General features: G+C 39.3%; 2 protein-coding genes across 3 annotated transcripts; one reads left to right on the top strand and one right to left on the bottom strand.

Annotated features, from left to right (window-relative positions):
* Positions 1-2,822: 2,822 nt before the first annotated feature.
* On the bottom strand, positions 2,823-18,308 carry LOC117227242 (uncharacterized). Of its 2 annotated transcripts, none has more exons than XM_033482331.2 (9): positions 18,202-18,308; positions 16,245-16,890; positions 12,739-12,771; positions 11,809-11,874; positions 8,930-9,174; positions 8,510-8,774; positions 8,035-8,428; positions 7,762-7,944; positions 2,823-6,306 (listed from the first exon to the last, which is right to left on the bottom strand). In XM_033482331.2, the coding sequence occupies exons 2-9, from the start codon at positions 16,320-16,322 to the stop codon at positions 4,400-4,402; spliced, it is 3,171 nt and encodes a 1,056-aa protein (XP_033338222.2). In that variant the 5' UTR covers positions 16,323-16,890; positions 18,202-18,308; the 3' UTR covers positions 2,823-4,399. The 2 variants fall into 2 exon arrangements, with proteins under 2 accessions (XP_033338222.2, XP_033338220.2); XM_033482329.2 differs by having other exon boundaries at positions 16,245-16,912; positions 18,202-18,300.
* Positions 18,309-18,314: 6 nt separating this feature from the next.
* On the top strand, positions 18,315-20,897 carry Nup50 (nuclear pore complex protein Nup50). The gene is made up of 5 exons (XM_033482332.2): positions 18,315-18,464; positions 18,786-18,949; positions 19,034-19,965; positions 20,050-20,199; positions 20,259-20,897. The coding sequence occupies exons 2-5, from the start codon at positions 18,794-18,796 to the stop codon at positions 20,563-20,565; spliced, it is 1,545 nt and encodes a 514-aa protein (XP_033338223.2). The 5' UTR covers positions 18,315-18,464; positions 18,786-18,793; the 3' UTR covers positions 20,566-20,897.
* Positions 20,898-21,144: the final 247 nt, after the last annotated feature.

Raw genomic sequence — 21,144 nt, 5'->3', positions numbered from 1 at the left:
AGCGATGTCTGGCTGATCATAAAATCTGCAACACTTTCTGAATTGTGGTTTAGTCGGTAGGGGTCGACTGCTTGTCAATCGAGAAAATTGCGGATATGGAGCTTCCCCACCGCGGTGGCAAACTGTCATTTCCTTCTACCCGAATAAAACGATTCGCGGCAAGATGGAACACGAAAACCAATATCCGAAAGTTGGCCATAATTTGTTTATCCCGCAATAAGAAAAATAATGTACGCACCAAGGAAACGGCGGAGCTGCATCAGTATTGACTAGACCGGAAATGGGATTATTACCGGTTACGATGAATAAGGGTTGTTCGCTAACGAACGAAATTCGTTTAAAAATATTCCTTCGCTACAAGCATTTTTAACACAAACACGAACAACATGATATTTACCTGCTATATAAATTAATATCAATATTTATTTCTCGAAAGATTTAAATTTAACAAATATAGATAAAGAAGATGCTAGTCGTTTAAAATTCAACAACATATTCAATAGAGGAAATGATGGTAACGTAGCCCCTTAGGTTTTATTTCTTTAAGTTTGGTTCCTAACTTAAAGTGCTTTATAGAAATTTTTGCTTCAAATGTAGACAAACTGATAAAATTATCTAGAATGAAAAAGTAGAAGAAATTAAAGAAAAAAATTAAACATAAAACCATAAAACTTATAGTATATATTTTTCAATATTTCATAGTATTTCATATTTTATAATAATCAAAGATTTGAATGATAAAGTCATTTCACTTAGAAATATCGATTCTATGTATTTTAACTTCAACACTTCGACTTAATTTGCAAGAAATATTTCTTTTTCAGCAAAGAGCAAAAGTTTTGTTTCTTAGATTACGTTAATTGTTAGCAGAAACAAAAATTGTTTCCTATTAGCAGAAACAATGCATCATTTGATTCCCTATCTATAGCAACAAATGATAAGATTAACTGCTAGATAATTTTGTCGTAATAATGACAATCTCAATCATCGAGGGGGCCATGTTACCATTCCTTCCTCCACTATTGTTCCCAAAAGCTTGATACCTTCGTATTCTCCCCGAAGCCACGCTTAAAAGACAATAAAGAAAATAGATAAATAAATACTAACGATTACGAAAAGAAAGGCTGGAAAAAGTACTACGTAAATACCTTTGTTAACTCGTCGAAGTAAGTTTTCCACCTCATCACAATGGCTGCCCGCAACAGCTTCCTGATCGACGACACTTGAAACGGTTATATCTCGCTACACAGACTGTATTATTTCCGATTTAAGAGTCGATAACTCAATTTCAATTTGAATTCTCGTCGTATAAAAATATCCCCGGACGATGTTCGCCCATCTGGCGACTACGCGCCGTACCACAGAAACGAGATTCGGACGGTAATGTTCGCCATTGTACCTTTACCTACGAATCGTGCAAATTTACTTCCGATTCTTATCTCCGAAGCGCACGATCCATATTTGAAACGTGACCGAAAGAAACTATAAAGAAGCGCCATAAAAATACCAACGTTCGAAATTACATAATGTACTTACAATACTTCTAACCATTCGAATATCATTCTTGCTAAGAACTTTGGGCGTATTATATTGTTTAAACAATTTAACGGATTAATCATTAATTCATTTAATTTTTGGCGACTAAGATTTGTTATATTTAATAAAAATACCAAATAGTGAAAAATTTTACTTAAAAATTCGGAAAAGTAATTTAATCCTTTGTGCACTCGAATGGTGACTCTGAGGCACCACTAAACAAAATTGTTACATCACGTTCCAAGATAATTTTTATATTATCAAAGTTTAGATATAAAAAATCTTTAAGAGTGTAACTATTGTACGAGTCACACAAGACTAAATTTCATATGCATAAAATGCACTTTGCCATGTAAAATGGAAATACTATAAGTTAGAAAAATTAATTTAGATTTACAGTTAAAATGGCTTCGAGTGCAAAGGGTTAAAGTAATGGATTGCAATGAATTCTTGAAAAGTGCAATTAGAAGATTAACATTGATCTCAAAGAAGAGATTTTAAGGTATGTAAAAAAATATTATTAATAAAGAAAGATTTGAATGGATCTAGTTTTGACTGTTATGAAATCGTCAGAAGTGTTTGTCGTTCATGGATTAAAGCACGACGATAAAGTTGACAATAAGCGTGAAAAAAACGTCGAGGTAGGAACATGCGATCGAAAGGGAGGTTGCGAAAATTCAGGGTGATTCGTGTTTCACAGCGATTTCGATGATGAACGATCGAGCGGCCGAGATAAATTGGTTAAAATTAAACTCTGGTAGAAACTAACAAAGGAGAAGGGCGGATAGAGAAAGGGTGATGAGAATGGTGGTGGGTATGGGGATGGGGGCGTAGAACGGGCAATGGGCAAACAGTGCGCAATTAACGTGCGACCATTAAATATGTACGCGGGTTACTGCGCCACGATACGTGTGTGCATGCCAGGCACAAATGCATTGGCTATCGAACACTCGCGCGCCACTACCGATCTCTTCTTGCAGCCTGTTGGCACAGCCGCTTGATTAGCTCCGCTATATTTACATATCATTAGCCGAGTGTTTGTCCGAGTCGAGAATTCCCCTCTATCCATCACCGCGTTGTTCGTCAATACGGAAAATAAAAATGATTACCCCGGTCGCACAAATATCGCATCGTGTCGAAAAATCCCACTCTCGGCACTCATAACGTTTATAATCGAATTAGTTTTGCAAACTCGAGGAAGGATTCGTTTAAAATGAAACTATTCGCGAGCTTTTCCGTATCGCCGCTCGTGTTAATCAACAAACTGCTTGCAAGTCTACAGTCCGTTGCATTTCTCAATTTGACTTTATTCATAAAAATACGAATTTCGATCTTAATCTCGTTGCCTACATTGCATAACAATTTTCACATTTCCTCTCTTCCCTTTCTTTTTTTTTTTTTGTTGTGTATCATTTTTTGTTGTTTTTATACATTAGTTAAATGTATTTTGGACAAGCTAGCGGTAATTGTGAAACAAGAAAAAACGAAAACGCAATAAATATAGGATATTGAACGAGTTATCTCAACGATAAATTCGTGATCGGTTATCTCTCGCTGCATAAATCGTAGTGTTCGGCACAATGTAATCGGTGAAAGACATCCGCGTACGCCTCGAATTAAAATGTAGTGAGAATACTGCTACATTATAGTTTACCGAAGGAAATGCTTCCGAAACTCGTAAACGACGCGCTAAACATAATAATGACAACGTTCTTCCTTTCATTCGAAGCATTTACCTCGACGTAAAACGTTAAAAATGAAGGAACAGCTCTATTACGCTTCTCTCGTAAGAAACTCTGTCTGAATCATAACGTTTCATCTAGTTATTAACGTACACGCAACCTTAACGCCTAGTTTTCGATTACGGTAACGAGTTTTGATTATCCTTTTCCTTTTCTCCGTTATGCCTCTTAATTTCAATATGGCGACGTCCAAATCAGTCTATTGAGTCGTACACACATCACGTGCTTATCCATAGAAATTATTGTAAAATGTACCACTTTTAAATTACTATTAAGGCAGTATGGTAATATGACTCAGCTTACGTACGCAGACTTCGTTTTAAAAGTCTTCCTACGTTTTCACAGATCATAATCTGTCGGATATGTGCGTGTTTTCTACACCGTTGGTATCTCGCGAATATCAACGAAACAAGGATTTTAATAATCATAAAATTCACCGGAAATAATAACATAGACAACATTTTTTCACAAAATCACAAAGCACAAGTGGTTCGTTACGTTGGTCTGCGAGCATTATCGATAAATGAACGCGCGAACTATACACAATTAAATTAGGATCATCATTAATTTCCCGTGAAATCATGCTTGATTCAAATGGAAGTAACTCGAACTTGGTCCTCACGGTTCGTAAACTATCACGAAAAAGCCTAATGAACGATCAATAAATAAACGAACATATAACGTGTCTAGTGGAGTAGAAATCATGAATTATATCTTTGTATAGTGTGAAACGCAAAATGGTACGTAATCATCATCGTTATCGATGTAGTAGTAATTACGGTTGATATAACAATTGGATTGCATTGTTTCTGAAGGCAGTACGGAAAGTAGGAACTGCCTAACAAGCTCAATTAGCCATTACGAGTAACCTAATTCTCTTTTCTTCTGTAGGTATCCCTAGATAAGTAACAGACTGAAATGCAGTACTAAACACATACGGATTGAAATTTCTCTCCAAAGTATTTGTTCAACAAAATCCTATCGAACGTAACGCGCGCGCCACGCGAGAAACCACACCGTTTCCGTACAAAATAATCAACCATTGTCATTTAATGAAAGAAAAAAATATCTAGCGATGAGCATAATCAGCACGTTAATACCGCATTCTAATCTAACTAAGTCTAGCAAGTGGCAGCATTGCTACATTCATTTTCCAGCATAGCCGACTCGAACTGTTCGAGCACCTTCATGCTCTCCGGGGATACAGCATTAATGCCCAAACGTTCCTTGTACTCTTTTCCGGACAATCGTCGCCGTGAATACTTAATAGTATCGTTCATCGCTTGTTCCGGAGTGTCGCTGTCGCTGGTGCTACTGCCGCCGCCGCTGCTGCTGGTTGAACGTCTGCCACTGGATAAGTCTTGTCTCTCGGTGTCAGCCTTATCATCAGGAACTGAGACCTCGTTGCGAAGCTCCAAGAAATTGCTTTGTGCGTTACATAGGGATGCCGAATCATGCCGATCCCTTCGATTGTCCGATACAATTTCTGTGAGAGATCCGATACGCCTCGGATAAGTTACGTCAGTTTGAAACGTCCTGGTCAGCGTGGTGTCCTCCTCATCCTCATCGGGCTCGCAATTGATCCTCACGAACGGAGTAGGACGTTTACGTTCATACGTAATAATATCAGCCGTTCTCGTTATCGAACCAGGCATAGAATCAAAAGAATCCATCCCTTTGCTACCATTATTGGGTTTCTTAGTCTTCTTCATCCCAATTCTGTTTACCAGCCAACTGGCAGGTTTCACCTCACGGTTGGTGTAATCGTTGTCAATGGTATCGGTGGACAAGGGCGTCTTGCTAACGTACTCGTTGCTATTCGTATCCTCGTCCGCGACTTCGCTGATATCCAGCTCGTTTCTTTCGGAAACAGCGTCGCTTTTATATACTAGCTTTGCTCGAGATGGCGCTGGTATATGCGCTTCTTCCAATTTCACGTGCTCGAAGAATTTTGTGAGGGCACCGCGCTGCAATTGGACCGGAGATTCGTTTCGTTCGACTGACTCCAGCTGGTAGTCTTGATGGTACAGCTGCTGCCGACAGACGACGGTATCTTTGTCAGGCGAGCCGACGTCTCGTTGCTCTCGAGAATTATCGGTGACGATATAGGACTTGTTATGGCCTGCGAACAGTGAGTGGAGAAGACCACCGGTTCTAGGCCGGTACTTCGGACGACTACTGAACACGCTGCTTGCTTCCTCTGATTCGGTTGACTTAGTGATTTGCAGTTGCTTATCAGATTCTGTATTATCGTAGGTGGGCAGTAGGATTTCCGTGGCTCGGGCGGATCGCAGTGTGTTGACACCGAATTTGTTCCTTGCTTGTCTGGCCCGGGACTTCCGGCCGTTGAGTGTCGATCGTTCCAACTGATACTCGGCCGTGATGGAGAGATTCTCGGTATCGATGATACGGTTGAGGGCGGGTACTGCGCGGTTTGTTTGCTTCTTACGGTTACGATTGACGGCGTCGGGCAGTTGCTTATCGACGAACACAGATGACTGGGCGACAGAGATCTCGGTCTGAACGCGGGGGTTGTAGGCTGGTGCGATTGGCAGCTTGTAGTTGAGCATTGCGCTGTGACTTTGGTCTTCGGAAGACTGGCTTGCCCGTCGAGATGGTTCTGTGATCTTTTTAACGATGAGGTATGACTGATGTTTCTCTGACTGCACGCTACTGACTGGTAACTGATAGGCGTAGGACACTTGAGGTTCTGACCGGTCGATGTAGGCGATGCTTGATCGAGGCAACTGATTGAGGACGATGGAGGAGTAGGGCACGTTTTCTCGTTGTTCGGTACTGATTGTTGTGGAAGACCCGATATCCGACTGGTTGACGGTTGATGAAGCGACGTTGTTTGAAGAGATTGGGATGAGGAAAGTCGAGGAAGGCAATTGACTGATGCCGATGGCTGTGGAGAATCCTCGCTTTTTTTTAGCTGCATCAGCTTTATGAAGTCCAGAATTCGTTTTATAGATCTCTGTGTCTTCTCTTGCTTTCCTAATAATTCCTGGCGCGTGCGATGTTGTAGCTGTTGAAAGAAAAATTATGTCGTTATTCGAGTGAACGAAGAACTCGTCAAAACTGAATAAAACACATCGAAACAAAATTCACGTTGATCTTCTAATTGATAATATTGGAACAATGATGCGCATGCTAGAAATGTACGATGTAACGAATAAATCGAATTCGAATAATTATCGATAATCTAACACATATACGTAATCGTTTAACACGTTTTTTACAGACGAATACGTTATGTATTCGGCTCGAGTAACTATATTTGGCACTAACAATGCAAACTCAATATACAATTTAAGTTTCAGAATAAAAGACGAACATTTGTTTGAAAATATGAAACTGTTCATGAAGGAAGCATCGTGCATTCCGTGTTTTCACGGATTAACGGATAGAACTGTTGCTGCAGACGAATAGTGAACACATTGAACGTAACGAACAATCTAATTTAAGAAGACTAGTTTTTATATATATGTATATACATAGACTCTACAGTAAGTATGCTAACAGACGTTACACAACTTCAGAGACAAATCGATTTTTCAGAAATTCAAGGTGTCAGTGTCTAATTCTGAAAGGAATCGATATGCCCTTGGAAAATAATATTCAAAAACGAAGGAGATAAGAAAAAACGTAGAGATCTTGCAGGTTCTCACTGATGAAAAAACAAAATAGATAGAAAGTATTTAGTCTCATGAAATAATCGAACAGCATTCCAAATGAAAATAAAAAGTTTATCAATTTTTTTCTACGCAGGCCACAGGACGAACCTGAAGTGACTGGCCGAGTAGTTGTGAGCGTTTTTCCAACTCGTAAACCTGCAATCTCAGATCCGAGTTTCGCTCGCGCAGCTCATATCTTTCTCTCTCTTTCTCCTCTGCAAGATATTTCGCGTTCAATACACGTTGCTTTTTTGTGCCCTATTACTGACGATCGACCAAAAAGTTCTTCTTAATTGCAAATCCTTCAGCCGTATTCGAGGAGCCGGTCTCACTCGCGGACACTTCTCCCGGCAGGCTGCTCTCTCGTTTATTCTCTCTGTGTGCTTACGTTCAATAAAGTCTGCGGCAACGCTGCGATACCTCGTTGCACGTTAAATCTAGAAATTGTGGACCCATGTTACACAATTTCCTGCTCACCATTGAAACAACGTGCCTGTATTATCTACAAACATTTTTCTCTTTTCTCCGGCCATCTTATCTTTTACCCACGAAACTTTTAGTTCTTTCTTTCTGTTACCGTCCAAATGTACACGTCAACTTTCGGTTATCGAATACAACCGGAAGCGGCTTCGTTAAGTGTATATAGGAGATACATTTACTAAATTCCGGACGGTGCCGCGAAGAGATAAGCGTGCCACGAACATTCATAACAAGCTAGTGTCTGCAGGAAACAAGAACTTTTTTGTCAATCACACGATCAACGTTACTACAGGTACAAATCCTTTCAAAAACCAAGGACGATTTACCGAATTCTTCGTCCTTCTTGAACACCGGGCGTCTCTCGTCTTCGTCCTCTTCCCCGTCCTCAGCGTCATCGATCTCTTCCTCTATTAAAGCGCATTTCGGACATATTCTTGGGGGCGCCGGTGATATGGAGTGACAGGACACGTGATAGTTTGACGCGCAATTTTCACATACCGTGAGCGTACCTATTGCAATACAATATCCATATATATCAGGATTCTTAATCTCCCTAAATGTTCCTGGCACAACTGTATCAGTTGCACATTTTAACGCACCTGGATTCCTACAGCTTATACAGACTGCCGAGTCATTACTGATTCTTTCGATAGTCAAACTGGATGGCAGGCCTGGTATATGAACAGCCTTGTTGCCGATCGATTGAACAGATTTCACAGTGGACACAGGCAATTGTATTTGATTCGGCCCATTCTCAACCTTGGTCTTATTTGTGTAAACTTTACTTTCGGTCGTGCTTCTCAAGATATTCGGTCGTGTGGTGGACTTCTGAACTGGAATCAGAGATTTCATCACTGTCCTCGACGACGGCGGTGAAGTGGATTTCGGTGGTGCAGCTTTTACAGGCGGTGGCGAAGGCCCATTCATACGTGCAGTTGTTTGACGCGTTTGAGGAACATTTCCGGATTGCAGGTACGAGTGTCTTTTACGTTTCTGAAACAAAGACGAATATAATCAATTGTTACAGCCGAAGAAATGGTAGAATATACATTTTCTCGTGTAAGCTGCATTTACCGTTGGCACTTCAAGACTGGAATAGACGAACTGCGGATTGGCCGTACTGCGACGTTTTCTTTCAGCCCTTCTGTTTTGCAACTCCGCGCACGTTGAAGTCGTGATAAGACTAAGAGCGCTCAAGAAATTGATCTTTTCGGTCAACTCGAGTTTGCACTCCTTCTCCGATTCTTCCTTCTCCGACTTTTCATTGGAGTTCTCATCCATAGAGACCTCGATAACATCGTCTTCTCCGGAGATTGTTTCCACGGAACTGCGACGTTCTCTGAAACAGAAAGATTACAAAAATATAAACATACCGATCTGTATTATCAAGTCACACACGTGACAACGTTTATTCGTTCATACATGCATTTATCTATTTTGTATGTCTATTTAAACAATGCTGATCACTTATCTCCATTCGGTGTTACTACTTACTTTCTCGGTATACGGTTCTGCGGAGGCGAAGGCACGTCGCCGTTCCTAACGATTTCCTCGTAGTGCTCTTTTGAATTCTTGGTGTTGAACTTGCTGCCTGCATTCTTCAACTTCGTCTCGTTATTGTTTGTAATGTGATTATTGTTGTTCAGCCCGAGAAGGGAAGCAACGGAAACTTTGGCCCCGTTCGCGTTCTCCGCCTTGAACGTTTCGACCTCTTTGCGCAGCCGCTGGACAACTTGCTTCTGCGTGTTAAAGGGTTGGAAACTGTGAGCATCGCACAGCGACGATCATCGAAAAGTTTCTTGGCAGATCGTGTCGTGGATCGTTTTAATAGCGATTCACACTGTGGTACGGGGACCGCAACGAATTCTTGTCCCATGAATCTCGAAAATGTCATCGAACGCAGCCCGCAGCCACCCATCACCAGGGTGGTTTATGAAAAGCAAATCAAACGAATCTGCCAAGAAAATTTCCCAACATCCGCCGATTATTCTGCGATCGTCGAAGAAACACGATCGGCCTCCTCTCGGAACGCTTCAAAGCGAAACATCGACGCTTTCGGGCCGCTTCGCGAAAGCGCTCCGCCACCCCCGGTAACGCGATATCGCGCTCCAACTTTCGGAAAGAATGAAAGAACAACAAAGATTTGGCCCAGTTTATCTCAGGGTACCGGAGGATTCGTATATTCTACGGGGATGCTGACTCTAAATAATCCGCAACGATATTACGAGAAGCTCGATTATACGGAACGTCTCGACGGAAGTGTCGAACTGCTCTCAGAAGTTCTTGAAAGTAATGTTTAACTGGAGAAACATCGAGGAGGAAGGGATTGAAGAGGGCTGAACACGGTTGAAACGAGCAGGGAAAGCGGTGGAAGGCCGGTCGAGAAGAATGTTGGGCAGGGTGGAAAGCGGGCGACGAGAGGAGAAAGGAAAAAACGTAGAGATTTCGTAAAGAGCTGAAAACGTTTCTGCGGGACATTTTATTGATTGAACCCCCTGCCTCTGCCAGGCCCCTACTCTGCTTCCTTTTCACCCAAGTTTCATTCTCTCTCTTGCTCTCTTCTCTCTGGTCTCCGGCCGTCTCGCACCCCCTCCACCCATTCCCACCCTCGGTTTATATCTGTGTGTACACCCAATGTCTCGTTTCCACCCCCGGTCGTTCTCCCTCTTTACCCATTTCTATCCGTTTACGTATCTCCTTTACTCCCGATAGCAATCCACTTGGATCGGTCGTTTATTGCTGGCGCGGAAGAAGAGGAAAAATGGCCGGACAGAATCATCGAGCGAAGTTAGAGGAAACGGGAAAGATTGAAACGGCTGACGACGAGACGGCGTGCGCGGGGGGAAGGAAGACGCGGAGAGCCCGCGCCGCCGGGATTACCGCGGAAATGTTTAGGAAAGGATGCTATGACACAGCGGAACGCATCCGCCACGGTCGAGGCGCGCCTCGCCTATCGATTCTTCGTCGATTCGGGAATTGGGCAGAGACGCGCGTCCGAATCGATTCTATTATAACGGGGACGTGTTCGACTCGCGGTGAGAATCTATCGGATTTATGTACATACGTATGCAAAAAGTCGCGCGACGGCGGAAGTTTACCGACTGCTGCCGCCAGCATCCCCGCGGCCGGGATTCGTTAAAAGTTATTTTTTTCACGGTAGATTGGAGAACCCGGGGTGATCAGAAATGTATTAGGTTCGATACGTCGTCGTCGAGTCAAGCTGCCGGAACCCGGCGAAAGAAATCGGATACGGTGCGCGCGCGGAAACGAAACAATGTCTGTCCCGTTCTATCTGCAACGTGATCGACGAAGTTTGCAAAGGTGGTTGGTAAACTGACTCGACGAGTTCGCTATTTAATTATAACTGTGCATTACTCATTCTAGCGAGTACTCCGCGAAGAAACTGCAAACCACTGCACCGCGCCGCGCCTCGATGCGGAAGCTTACCTCGATAACGTTTCGGAAATTCACGGCGAGCGCGCATCCTACCAAGTTAATCCGTATCGACGAGTTACGGATGCAGTAGCTCGACTTATTTGAATAATAGAAAAATTAGTTGAACCGGCTTCTTTGTGATACCAGCGGAGCGGCTCCAGGATCCAAGCGAAAACTTCTCGTGACGAGCTTGATTCTGTCTGTAACCCTGCCGACGAACATCCTCGAACTTTCCGTATCGGAGCGAGCAAGGTTCCCGGATGATTGAGAAACTCTGAATCTTGCGTGTTATTTCGTGTAAACCGTAAGCAATACTTTCGGGAGTAGTGTAAGGAAGCGTGAATAGGGCATTGTAAAAGTCCCACTGTTATTTGCGCTCGAACGAGTTTCCCGTTTTCCGGACGAATAGAAATTACGATTGAAATGTCGTAGATGAACGCAATTTGTACATATCGATTTTTCGCTCGGCTGTGAAATCGTCCTTCCGTCGTTCTCCGAATGAATAACGGAAGATAAGATTACCTTTATCGAACGTTTGTTCTAACATTTGTTAACTCTGCGCTTCGAATCGATTACATTATTGCATTTTGTATATGTAGATGGGATGAGATTTTTGGGAACGGGAATCCTAGATCTATTTCAGTTCGTTTAATCGATTTTCTTTCAATTACCGGAGTTCTCCGACTCGCTCAATAGTTTTTTCTCCGCGCCTCGTACATTCGTTGCTTTATCGTCCGAACAAGAACGCTCTTGAAACGGATTACATTCGACTCCGGGGCACATCTTATAAGAATCCTCCGTTATCGTGATAATAATTTAATGCGACATCATTTCTATTCGCACGGGACGGACAGGCTTAAATATGGAACGTCCGCGGACAACGCTGGCCTGGATCATCGCGAAAGAGTGAAGCTCGAGGAAATCAATTCTCAACTTACCTGGCATCTTCCCAAAGATACGATGTGCAAGTGAATCTTTTGTATCTGACCGAGAATGTCCGTATTCTGTAAACGAAAGAGAAATAAATCACTCGCGGGCCGTAACATGATTTACGTTTCTCGTAACGTTGTGGTTTAACAACATCGTAAAGGAGGGAACTGAACTGTAACCGAACTATTTTTGTAACCGAGCTATAACGGAACAATTGTAATGGCAATCGGTATTTCCGTCGTTAATTTTCCACTGTGAGACACGTCGAAATAAGAAAATCCATGATCGGTTTTCAGAACCGTAGGGAAAAATGAGATAGAGAGATAATGACTTCATTAACTGCTTAAGCATCGTGAACAAGTACTGTTGTATTACAACGATGACATAATAGGTCGGCAGACGGAAGACAATGAATTTACGCGAGCGCGTAACTGATGTAACCATGACTATAGTCCAATTAATTATAGTCTGTTGTGTGACAAGTATTGGTGAATTTTCAGTTGAAACGTGTTCGTCGGAGAATCTGTGGCAGATCGTCACGGACAACCAATATGCTGAATCAATAAAAAAGAAAAAACGAGCAACAGCTAGTGAAGATAGCAAGCCATAGATCAAAGAACAAGAAAACGTTCACTTGGTATATACCATAATATACAGTTAAATCAATTTTTATTCCAAAAGTGTCTAGATCGATACCTATCGATCTACGTTTTTTGCTATTAGCCTAATAACGATAATGACGTTACTCGACTATACAGATCTTCATGTGCATTTGCATACATTTTTATGGTATGAACAAAATTTATTTATGGTATGACAAAAATTACAAATGCCACGAGTCTGCAAAGATCTGCATTCCACTTACGACAATTCTTACGAGTTACGTGTAATTACGTGCTTATTAAAGATGAGACTAGTAAAAAAGTGAAGTGACTTACGTTGGGGTCATCCTTCAACTTGCCCACGCAGATCTGCAATTTGAAGAGAGAATTTCGAATTAATTTTGTACTCATAGTAATTGTTTTGTGTTAGAAAATCGCGAGACTTTTGGAGCGATGATTGTATCTTGGACCACGCAATGACGTAATTTGCTTACGTGCCGCGCCCTGGTCGTTCACACAAATTTTCGAGTAAAAACAAGCACGCATAAACTTCATATTTTGTCAAAACGAAAATGTCACCCGTGCCTCCTTTTATATTGTTTTTAATTTCAGAAAAAGTTTTATACGTGCCGGTTTAATCCAGAAATTTCTTTTTGCAAATAACTTTAGTAATATAATGCGTGCTATTTAGTATTGTTAGTACAGATATATAACTTTGTAGCAAATAGAATTTACGATTATTCTCTTCTATATAGTCTATATCCACCCATAGGTGTATTATAAAGTTTGTATAGAATTTTGTATACACATTATATTTAATGGGTGATGCGATATATTCAAAGAATAAAAAGAAATTACACAATTATCTTCTGGAATTTTTAAAGGGCTTAGTAGTTTGGATTTTTTATTTACTTAGCAATGTCTTTTAACTAAAAAAACATCATTCTTTAAAATTTCAATATTCTATGCCCTCATTTACGGGTAATATTGAGATGAAAAACTTTATATTCTTAGTTGTTACTAAAGATCAAATAAAAACGAAAATAAAGCTGAAAAATAGCTTCATTTAAGATATTTTACCAAAATTTTAAGTAAAAAAAATATCAAGGGTTGAAAGAAATAATTTGTTATTTTACGAGGCGATTAAAAGGATAGTTATTAAAAGTTTCCCATTTACATGATTTCTGGATATGTTATAAATCTCAACATTTTGAAGAACTTTTTCATTTGCATAATAGCGCGATTGTGCATACATTCGGAAATATTCGCGAAATATTATCGACACTACTTCTATAGTTATGCGTCAGTCTTGTCGCTCTATCCTTGTTTTTGAAGTTGTCGGCAACTGATCACCAATACTAATGCAGTGGAACTGGTAGTTTTTCGCGAATATCTTGGAATCTAAGCAAGACTACGCCAATACGCAGAAGAAGAAGAGTTGTTCAAAATGTCGAGACTTATAACATATTCAAAAATAATGGAAATCAGAATCTTTTAATAAGTTTGTTTAATTATTTAATATTTCACCTATTCGAACATCTTGAAACTTTCATGCATATTATTTGCGTGACAAAATACTATTCTTGACTCTTTCTCTTTCATCTAACAGAATAAATAACAGAAAAATAACATGAACAATAAATAATAACATTTTGACGTTTCACTCCCATATTACCCCTAAATGAAGGGGTAGAAATCTGAAATGTTATCATTATTTATACTTTAAAAAACATTGCTAAGCAAATCAAAAAGTGAGAACTGATATGGGAGTCAAATATCCATGTTTATGCCGCTGCGCTGGGTCCTTCTACGAATCAATATCATTTCGTACCTACTCCATGATAATCGACACACGTTTAAAATATCCATTGAGCAAGAACTGGTTTGTCCTATCTGGTACACGAATACCCCGAATACGAGTATCGATCTATTTATGTAACCAATGCGACTGTTAAAACCAAGAGTTACTACATAGTTACAAACGTTTAAATCACTTCCATGCATACGTTCGATCACACCAGCGCTATGTGTAAAATCGGTTCTAAAAAAAATAAGGAAACCGCAAGCGTGAATTAAAAACAGATCGAGCATTATGGATCGGAAGTATCAGGAATTGTGTAACGAAAATATTCAATTTGGAGGAGTTACACGGGACAAGGTCGGTAGAGCAGGGTACAATGCGGATCGCGCGCCGAGAAACTTTTCTTCGCGCGCATATCCCGCCTAGCGTCCCTGCTGGTTAATAAAAGTTCGTTCGTAATGCGCGAAGCAAAATGTACATGTATATTATGATTCGACGATGTTCTTCTGTACGAGCTAATGTACGTTCGAATCGCGTCGATAGAATACCTTGGGACTCTTGGTGCATTTATAATGCAAAACTTACCGACGTCGAAGAAACGTTAACAAAGGATTTGAAAGAGAGAACGGGAAAGGGCAATATTCGAACGATAACGATAAGTTTCGTACCTGTTCAATTGATAAATTGAACGTGCAGTATGAAGCGATTCGCATCAGCATACAATATGTATACAATACACGTCAGAGTACCAGAGATAAAAGAATATTTTCTCAACAGGTAAAGATGTACAACGTTGTACGGGGGAAAACATAGTACAGCGTGGAAGTTGATAGTGTTCATAGAAACATAAGTAGACGTTGTACAGGCGTAGGTATTTACCTAACTGTAAATCTGAAGTTTACGGCTGCGTTTCAAAGTAAAGAGGAATTAGGCGAAGATAAAACTAGGGAAAGGAGAAAGAACACAAAAGAAGTGAATATAGGACTATAAAAGTTAGGGTGAACTGAAGTAAGAAGGGGTGGGGGTGGACGGACGGACGGACGAGAGAAGAGAGAGAGAGAAGGAGAGGGGAGAGAGAGAGAGAGGGGGGGGGAGAGAGAGAAAGAAAAAGCGAGAGGGAAATGAACCGAACAAGTGAGTAACCGAATGAATGAGCGAGAAAGAGATAGGAGCCGTTGGCTCTCTCAAAGTCATGCGACGCATCGGTCGAAACACTCTACCGACAAAGGTTAAGGCCTGACCAACTCGCTCACCTTCGAGTTTATATGATTCCGAAAAAAAAAGTGTAACCGCTGATCAGGGTACGATCACGGCATGATTTAAGGCTTAAGGCGAGCGAAAAGTTCTGCAGGAACTTGTTACGCTTCTTTCACTTTCGATAAAACACACATTGCCCGTCCCAACAAACAGGGAACAGTTTTACAAATCCTCGATGCGAGTGAAAGGAATGCCGGGATACTTTTGTAAAATAAATCGAAGGGACGTGTGTGCCATATTAGTGAGTCAGTTTCCGTTCGCGTGCCACAATAAACCGGATATCGCTGATCCCGATCATTATTTCACGGAACTTCTAAGAATTTGCGTCAAAGAAACGAGTTCCGTAAATATAGTATAGGAGGTATGCGTTTATGCAGGCGCGCGCGTGCTTAGTGCGTACATGCGTTCGTTCACGCATTGTGCGTGGGAATGCCAAAAGAAGCGAATCGCGAAAACGAACCAGTTTAAACGAAACTTTAGATCGTGTTTGATTCCCATTCGAGAGCCGTAATGTACCCTTGGGAACAACGGCTTTACATTCGAGTGATGCACATATCGAAACTTTTAGAAAACTTTTCATTTTACTCGTCGATTATCTGGCGAATGTATTATCTAGATTTTTCAATCGGTGGGAGGCACAGCGCGTGCAACAGAAGCAAAAAGTTGCTCGAGGGAGAATCATTCGTTGACTTGCTCGCTCGCTCGCTCGCTCGTTCGTTCGGCTTCGTACTCTCAATCTTTAAATCGCTATCGACATACATACATGCACAGTCGCGGAACTCACCTGATGATCGCGTATGGCATTTTTCAGTTTGTTTTGCACGGCGAGAATCTCTTCCTGCAAATTCTTCGATATTTCCATGTTTTTATTATGAGATTATTCTGTTTCCTTCCCTGTTCGAAAATCCGGCCGATTTTAGCGAGGGAAGAGGAGGACGGGAAACCCCTCCTCCCTCTCACTCTCACTCTCCCACCAAATTGACGAGAGCAGCGGTATACGCTCCGATCAACCGCACGCACGGCGCGCACCAGCCACGAACTCTTCGAGCCACCGCGACGACACTTGATCGTTTCAACTTAGAATAATCGAACAGATAAAAATGTCACAGACACAGTTTACCGACTCGTCGCGTGAACACATATGCACACCCTTGTTTCACGACACCGATCAGGCGAAATAACGTCGTGAAACCGCGTACCAAAGTGAATTGTTCGCTCATCAACGAGCGTCTGTGCTGCCACCAGCACTGTTGCCTCCGTACACGGACGTGCCAAGTTGCTCGAGGTCCCCTGGCACCCCCTGGCCCTTACCCTCGGTCGTTCTCTCTTTTTCCCTCTCCCTTTCTCCTTCCCTCTTGCCGTGTTGTATGCCCAGGGATCCGACGCGCTCCTTGAAAGCGAGTTTTCGCGCCAAGATCGTACACCGGTACCTGTGCCACGCGGAACACCCTTCTAAAACAATGCTACGATTTTCCTTCCCCTGCACTGTCGTCCATGTTGAACGGTCGCTTCGAGTTGCACCCGCGATATTACGAAAACGCGGAACGTTCAAGGAAAAGATTTTCTCGAGACGGATCTTTTATGATAGTGAACGTTGGTAATGCCGACGACAGTGGCGCCACATATTTGCGATTACGAAACGAAACGGCGTTCACGATAGGAGACAAGCGTGTTTGTTCCCCCGAAGCTCAAAGACGCGTTTCAGAATTTCTGCGCATTTGAAGACACGTCTTAATATGCTCATACTTTCTAGACATATAAAGTTAGTTTAATCATTATTTCGTGACGTTTTCTATCGCAACGATGAATATTGATTTGCTTTTTTTCAACGAATTCATCTTGAAATAAAGATCTGTTTATAAACACTGCGTTAACTTTTTTTGAACGTCTTCTTTTTGTAACATTGTAAAATAATATATGCCCCTAATTTATAGATTTGGAATTATAAATAATTCTGAAACGATACAGCCTTTTTTTCTTTTGATATGAACTTTTTATCTTTCTAACTTTTGTCGTAATATGACTCTAAATTCGTTGTAAGTACGTATAATAAATGTATTCTTAACATTATAGATTTCATGTAAGCACCGATGGCTGCTGATGTAGAAAATACGAATATGTATATACAAAGTATGAAGTTTAAATCGATCATCTGCACGTGATGGTGGATCACGTGATCTCTTATCACATATCTATGTTATAGGCTACATATATAATTTTATCACTGTGAAAGAATATAAGACTATCTTTATCATTGCAAAATGTGTTTGTATTACAAACAAGAAGGTATTCTCCTTTAACATTAATTTTCGTAATAATTTAAATCGATGAATATTGTTACTTAAGAAAATCCACATATTGAAAACTGTATTAATTTATATACTGTATGGACGTAACTAAAAATATTAAAACAATATACTTCATTTATGTTAATTTTGACAAAATTACGATACATAATACAAGAGCCATAATTCTAAGTTACTTTAACTTTAATTGACAATCTTATAATAATATGCTTTACTAAAGATTACTCTAGAACTGTAGAATTAGGAAAATTATCGATTTTTATATGTATGTAATAATTGATATTTACTAGTGAATTAGTAGTCACTTCGATAAATACGTAAAGAACGATAAGTTTAAACTTTACAGTTACTGAAAGTTGCATTTAAACTAAAATATTGTTTGGGAGTTTGTGACAACTATTCTTCTCAGAATTATTTTAATAAAGTTCTCATTACCTTATTGCCGTTCGTTGATTGAGAAATACGTATAATCTCACCAGAAACAGAACTAAAATTATTATAATTTTATCATTTAACCTTTTAGGATTTACATAGTTTGTTCGTTGGATACTTAATGGACAAGAATTAAAACGTGCGCATGTGCGAACTTTGGAAAAAGTGTGCTTGTTCAAGTCTGTCCAAATTTTTGTGTTATTTATATATTATAAATGCGTTAAATTTATTTCACTTAACCAATTAAGTGTGTCTTTCTTTTTGCGGTAAATATCATATTACTATTTAATCCGTATTATAAGTAAATCAAAATTCAATATACTCTTTCAACAATTGAGAGGTTATATTGTGAATCTCCTACCTGTTTGTTTTAAAATATAAACCTATTGTACTATTCTTCAAGTCTGAATAATAAAATTCCATAGTTATTTCAGCGAAAGCAACTTTTAAATCTAGTGAACGGAAAAAACAATAAATAATATTCTTACTTTAATTTTAACCTCTAATATACCATAATGATATTGAAGTTAACTAAATAATTATCTGTAACGAAGTCTCCCTATTTAATTGATTATTTTTTTAAATAGTATTAACAATGGCAGCCAAGAGAACTGCAGCTACACAGTTAAATCACGATAATTGGAATGAAGAGCAGGAACCCGAAGAAGCAGGATCATTTGTTAGAGCATCGGAAGATGTTCTTGCGAGTAGAGTTGTTAAAAGAGCTAAACGTCGATTGCAGTCCACAGAGGTAAATAACTTTATCATTTTTTGTTTCTTGATTTAAAACATTTTTTCATTGTAGTAATAATTGTATCATTTTAATATTTTTCAGAATAGTAGCAAAAGTGCGTTTGGTGCATTTACAGGTTTTAAAACTACATTCATGTCATCTACACCACAGAGTACATTTAGTTTTTTAGCTGATAAAAATGCTTTCGGTACAAGTACAAAAACAGATACAAATGCTGATAAATCTCCTGCAAGCAATAGAGCATCTAAAGGAAATGAAAATGGCACAAACAAGGAAGAAACTCCAAAAATACAAACAATATCTAGCACATCTATGAATAAAACGAATGACCAAACAGACCAAAATACAAGTAAAAAGTCTTCTGAATATTTTGCAAAGTTAAAAGGTTTAAATGAAAGTGTAACGCAATGGATTAAAAGTCATGTAGATGCAAATCCATTTTGTATTCTAACTCCGATTTTTCAAGATTATGAAAGGTACCTTAAAGAAATTGAATCGAAGCATGGAAATGAATCTGACAAAACATTAGATACGCTTGAGAAGCCACAAGCAGAGCATAGCAAAGTAATTGATAACAAAGAAAGTGTAAGTTCAGAGAAGAAGGTTGATACTTCTCCATTTGGAGGAGCAAATGCAAAGTCTTTAACATCAACAGAATGGAAGCCTGAAAAATCAATTTTTGGCAACATCGGTACAGATTCCAAATCCATATTTGGCAAATCAGAACATGCTAAAGATAATAATGAGTCTATTTTTAGTAATACAGAACAATCCTCAGACACGCATAAATCTGTTTTTGATACTGTTGGCAAACTGGGTACAAAAAATGTATTTGGAAATGTTAGTTCTGAAAATAATCCATTCCTCAATAAACCATCCACGGATGGTAAATCAGAAGAACAAGGATTAAAGGAAGATTCAAAATCAATTAGTAGTTCCTTTGGCACAACAAATACTTTTTGTTTCGGTCAAAGTTCTACTACTACTCCTACAACTGGTTTTAGTTTCGGGGGGTAATTTCATTATATTTACTAATTATTATGAAAATAATTACTAATAAAACTATTAACATACAAGTAATATTATATAATTTGTAGTGCCAAACCATTTACTTTTGGTGCTCAAGTAGTAAAACCACCAGAATCCGATGATAAGACAGAAAATGAAGGTAAAGATGATGATGATGAGGAACCTCCGAAGGTAGAGATCAAACCTGTTACGGAAGAAGGTGCCATATTTGAGCAAAGGTAATTTTAATAAATGTGTTTATGATAACGAAAAATACTGTTATTTAAATCTCTTACAGATGTAAAGTTTTTATAAAGAAAGATGGCAACTTCACTAGTAGAGGTGTAGGAGTATTGTTCTTGAAGCCAACACCAAATGATAAAACGCAATTAATAGTGCGTGCAGAAACTTCTTTAGGAAACTTATTGCTCAATACTTTACTAACCGAAAGTATTCCAACAAAACGTATAAATAAAAACTCAATAATGCTGGTTTGTTTACCAAAACCTGAATCGTCACCACCACCAGTACCAGTCCTATTAAGAGTGAAGACAGATGAAGAAGCAGATGTATTGATCGAAGCACTTAATAAACATAAGAAATAGGATATATTATAGGTAATATTTAAACTATGCAAAAAAATCATGTTTTGGTTCTAAAACTCGATTAAGTAAAAAAAATCATAAAAGAGGAATATGCCAATATCACATGAGATGGCGACTGAGAAATTAAGAAGACGATTTATTGTTTTCCAATATGAACTTTTTGTCATTGTAGTGATCTTACTTTCAACGTTTAATATAAAGTAATATGTAAAATAGGATTAGAGAAGTTGAATATTTGTTTTATTCTCCATTGTACGAAACGTACGTTATTATATCATTAATGTTGATATAAGAATGTGTAATTATAAAATAAATGTGAACCAGACATAGAATTATTAAAATATGTACTCATTACTCTTCAAAATTGTCGTAAGTACATGCGAAGTTACAAGTACAGATGGTAGCATGTATAAATTGTATATATTAATTTATATTTACTTTCATTACAGTACTTTAAGCGTATAGGTAACATATAGCTAATTTTTAGAATAGCAAAAACACAATTATGATTTATAATCTTTATCCTTTTATAGCATCTTGTCTTAATATTCATTCATAAAAAATATACTCTTAGATAAG

This window comes from Megalopta genalis, chromosome 3 (assembly GCF_051020955.1).
Source record: "Megalopta genalis isolate 19385.01 chromosome 3, iyMegGena1_principal, whole genome shotgun sequence".
In the NCBI taxonomy this organism is placed as follows: domain Eukaryota; kingdom Metazoa; phylum Arthropoda; class Insecta; order Hymenoptera; family Halictidae; genus Megalopta; species Megalopta genalis.
This window is presented reverse-complemented; position numbering and strand designations above follow the sequence as displayed.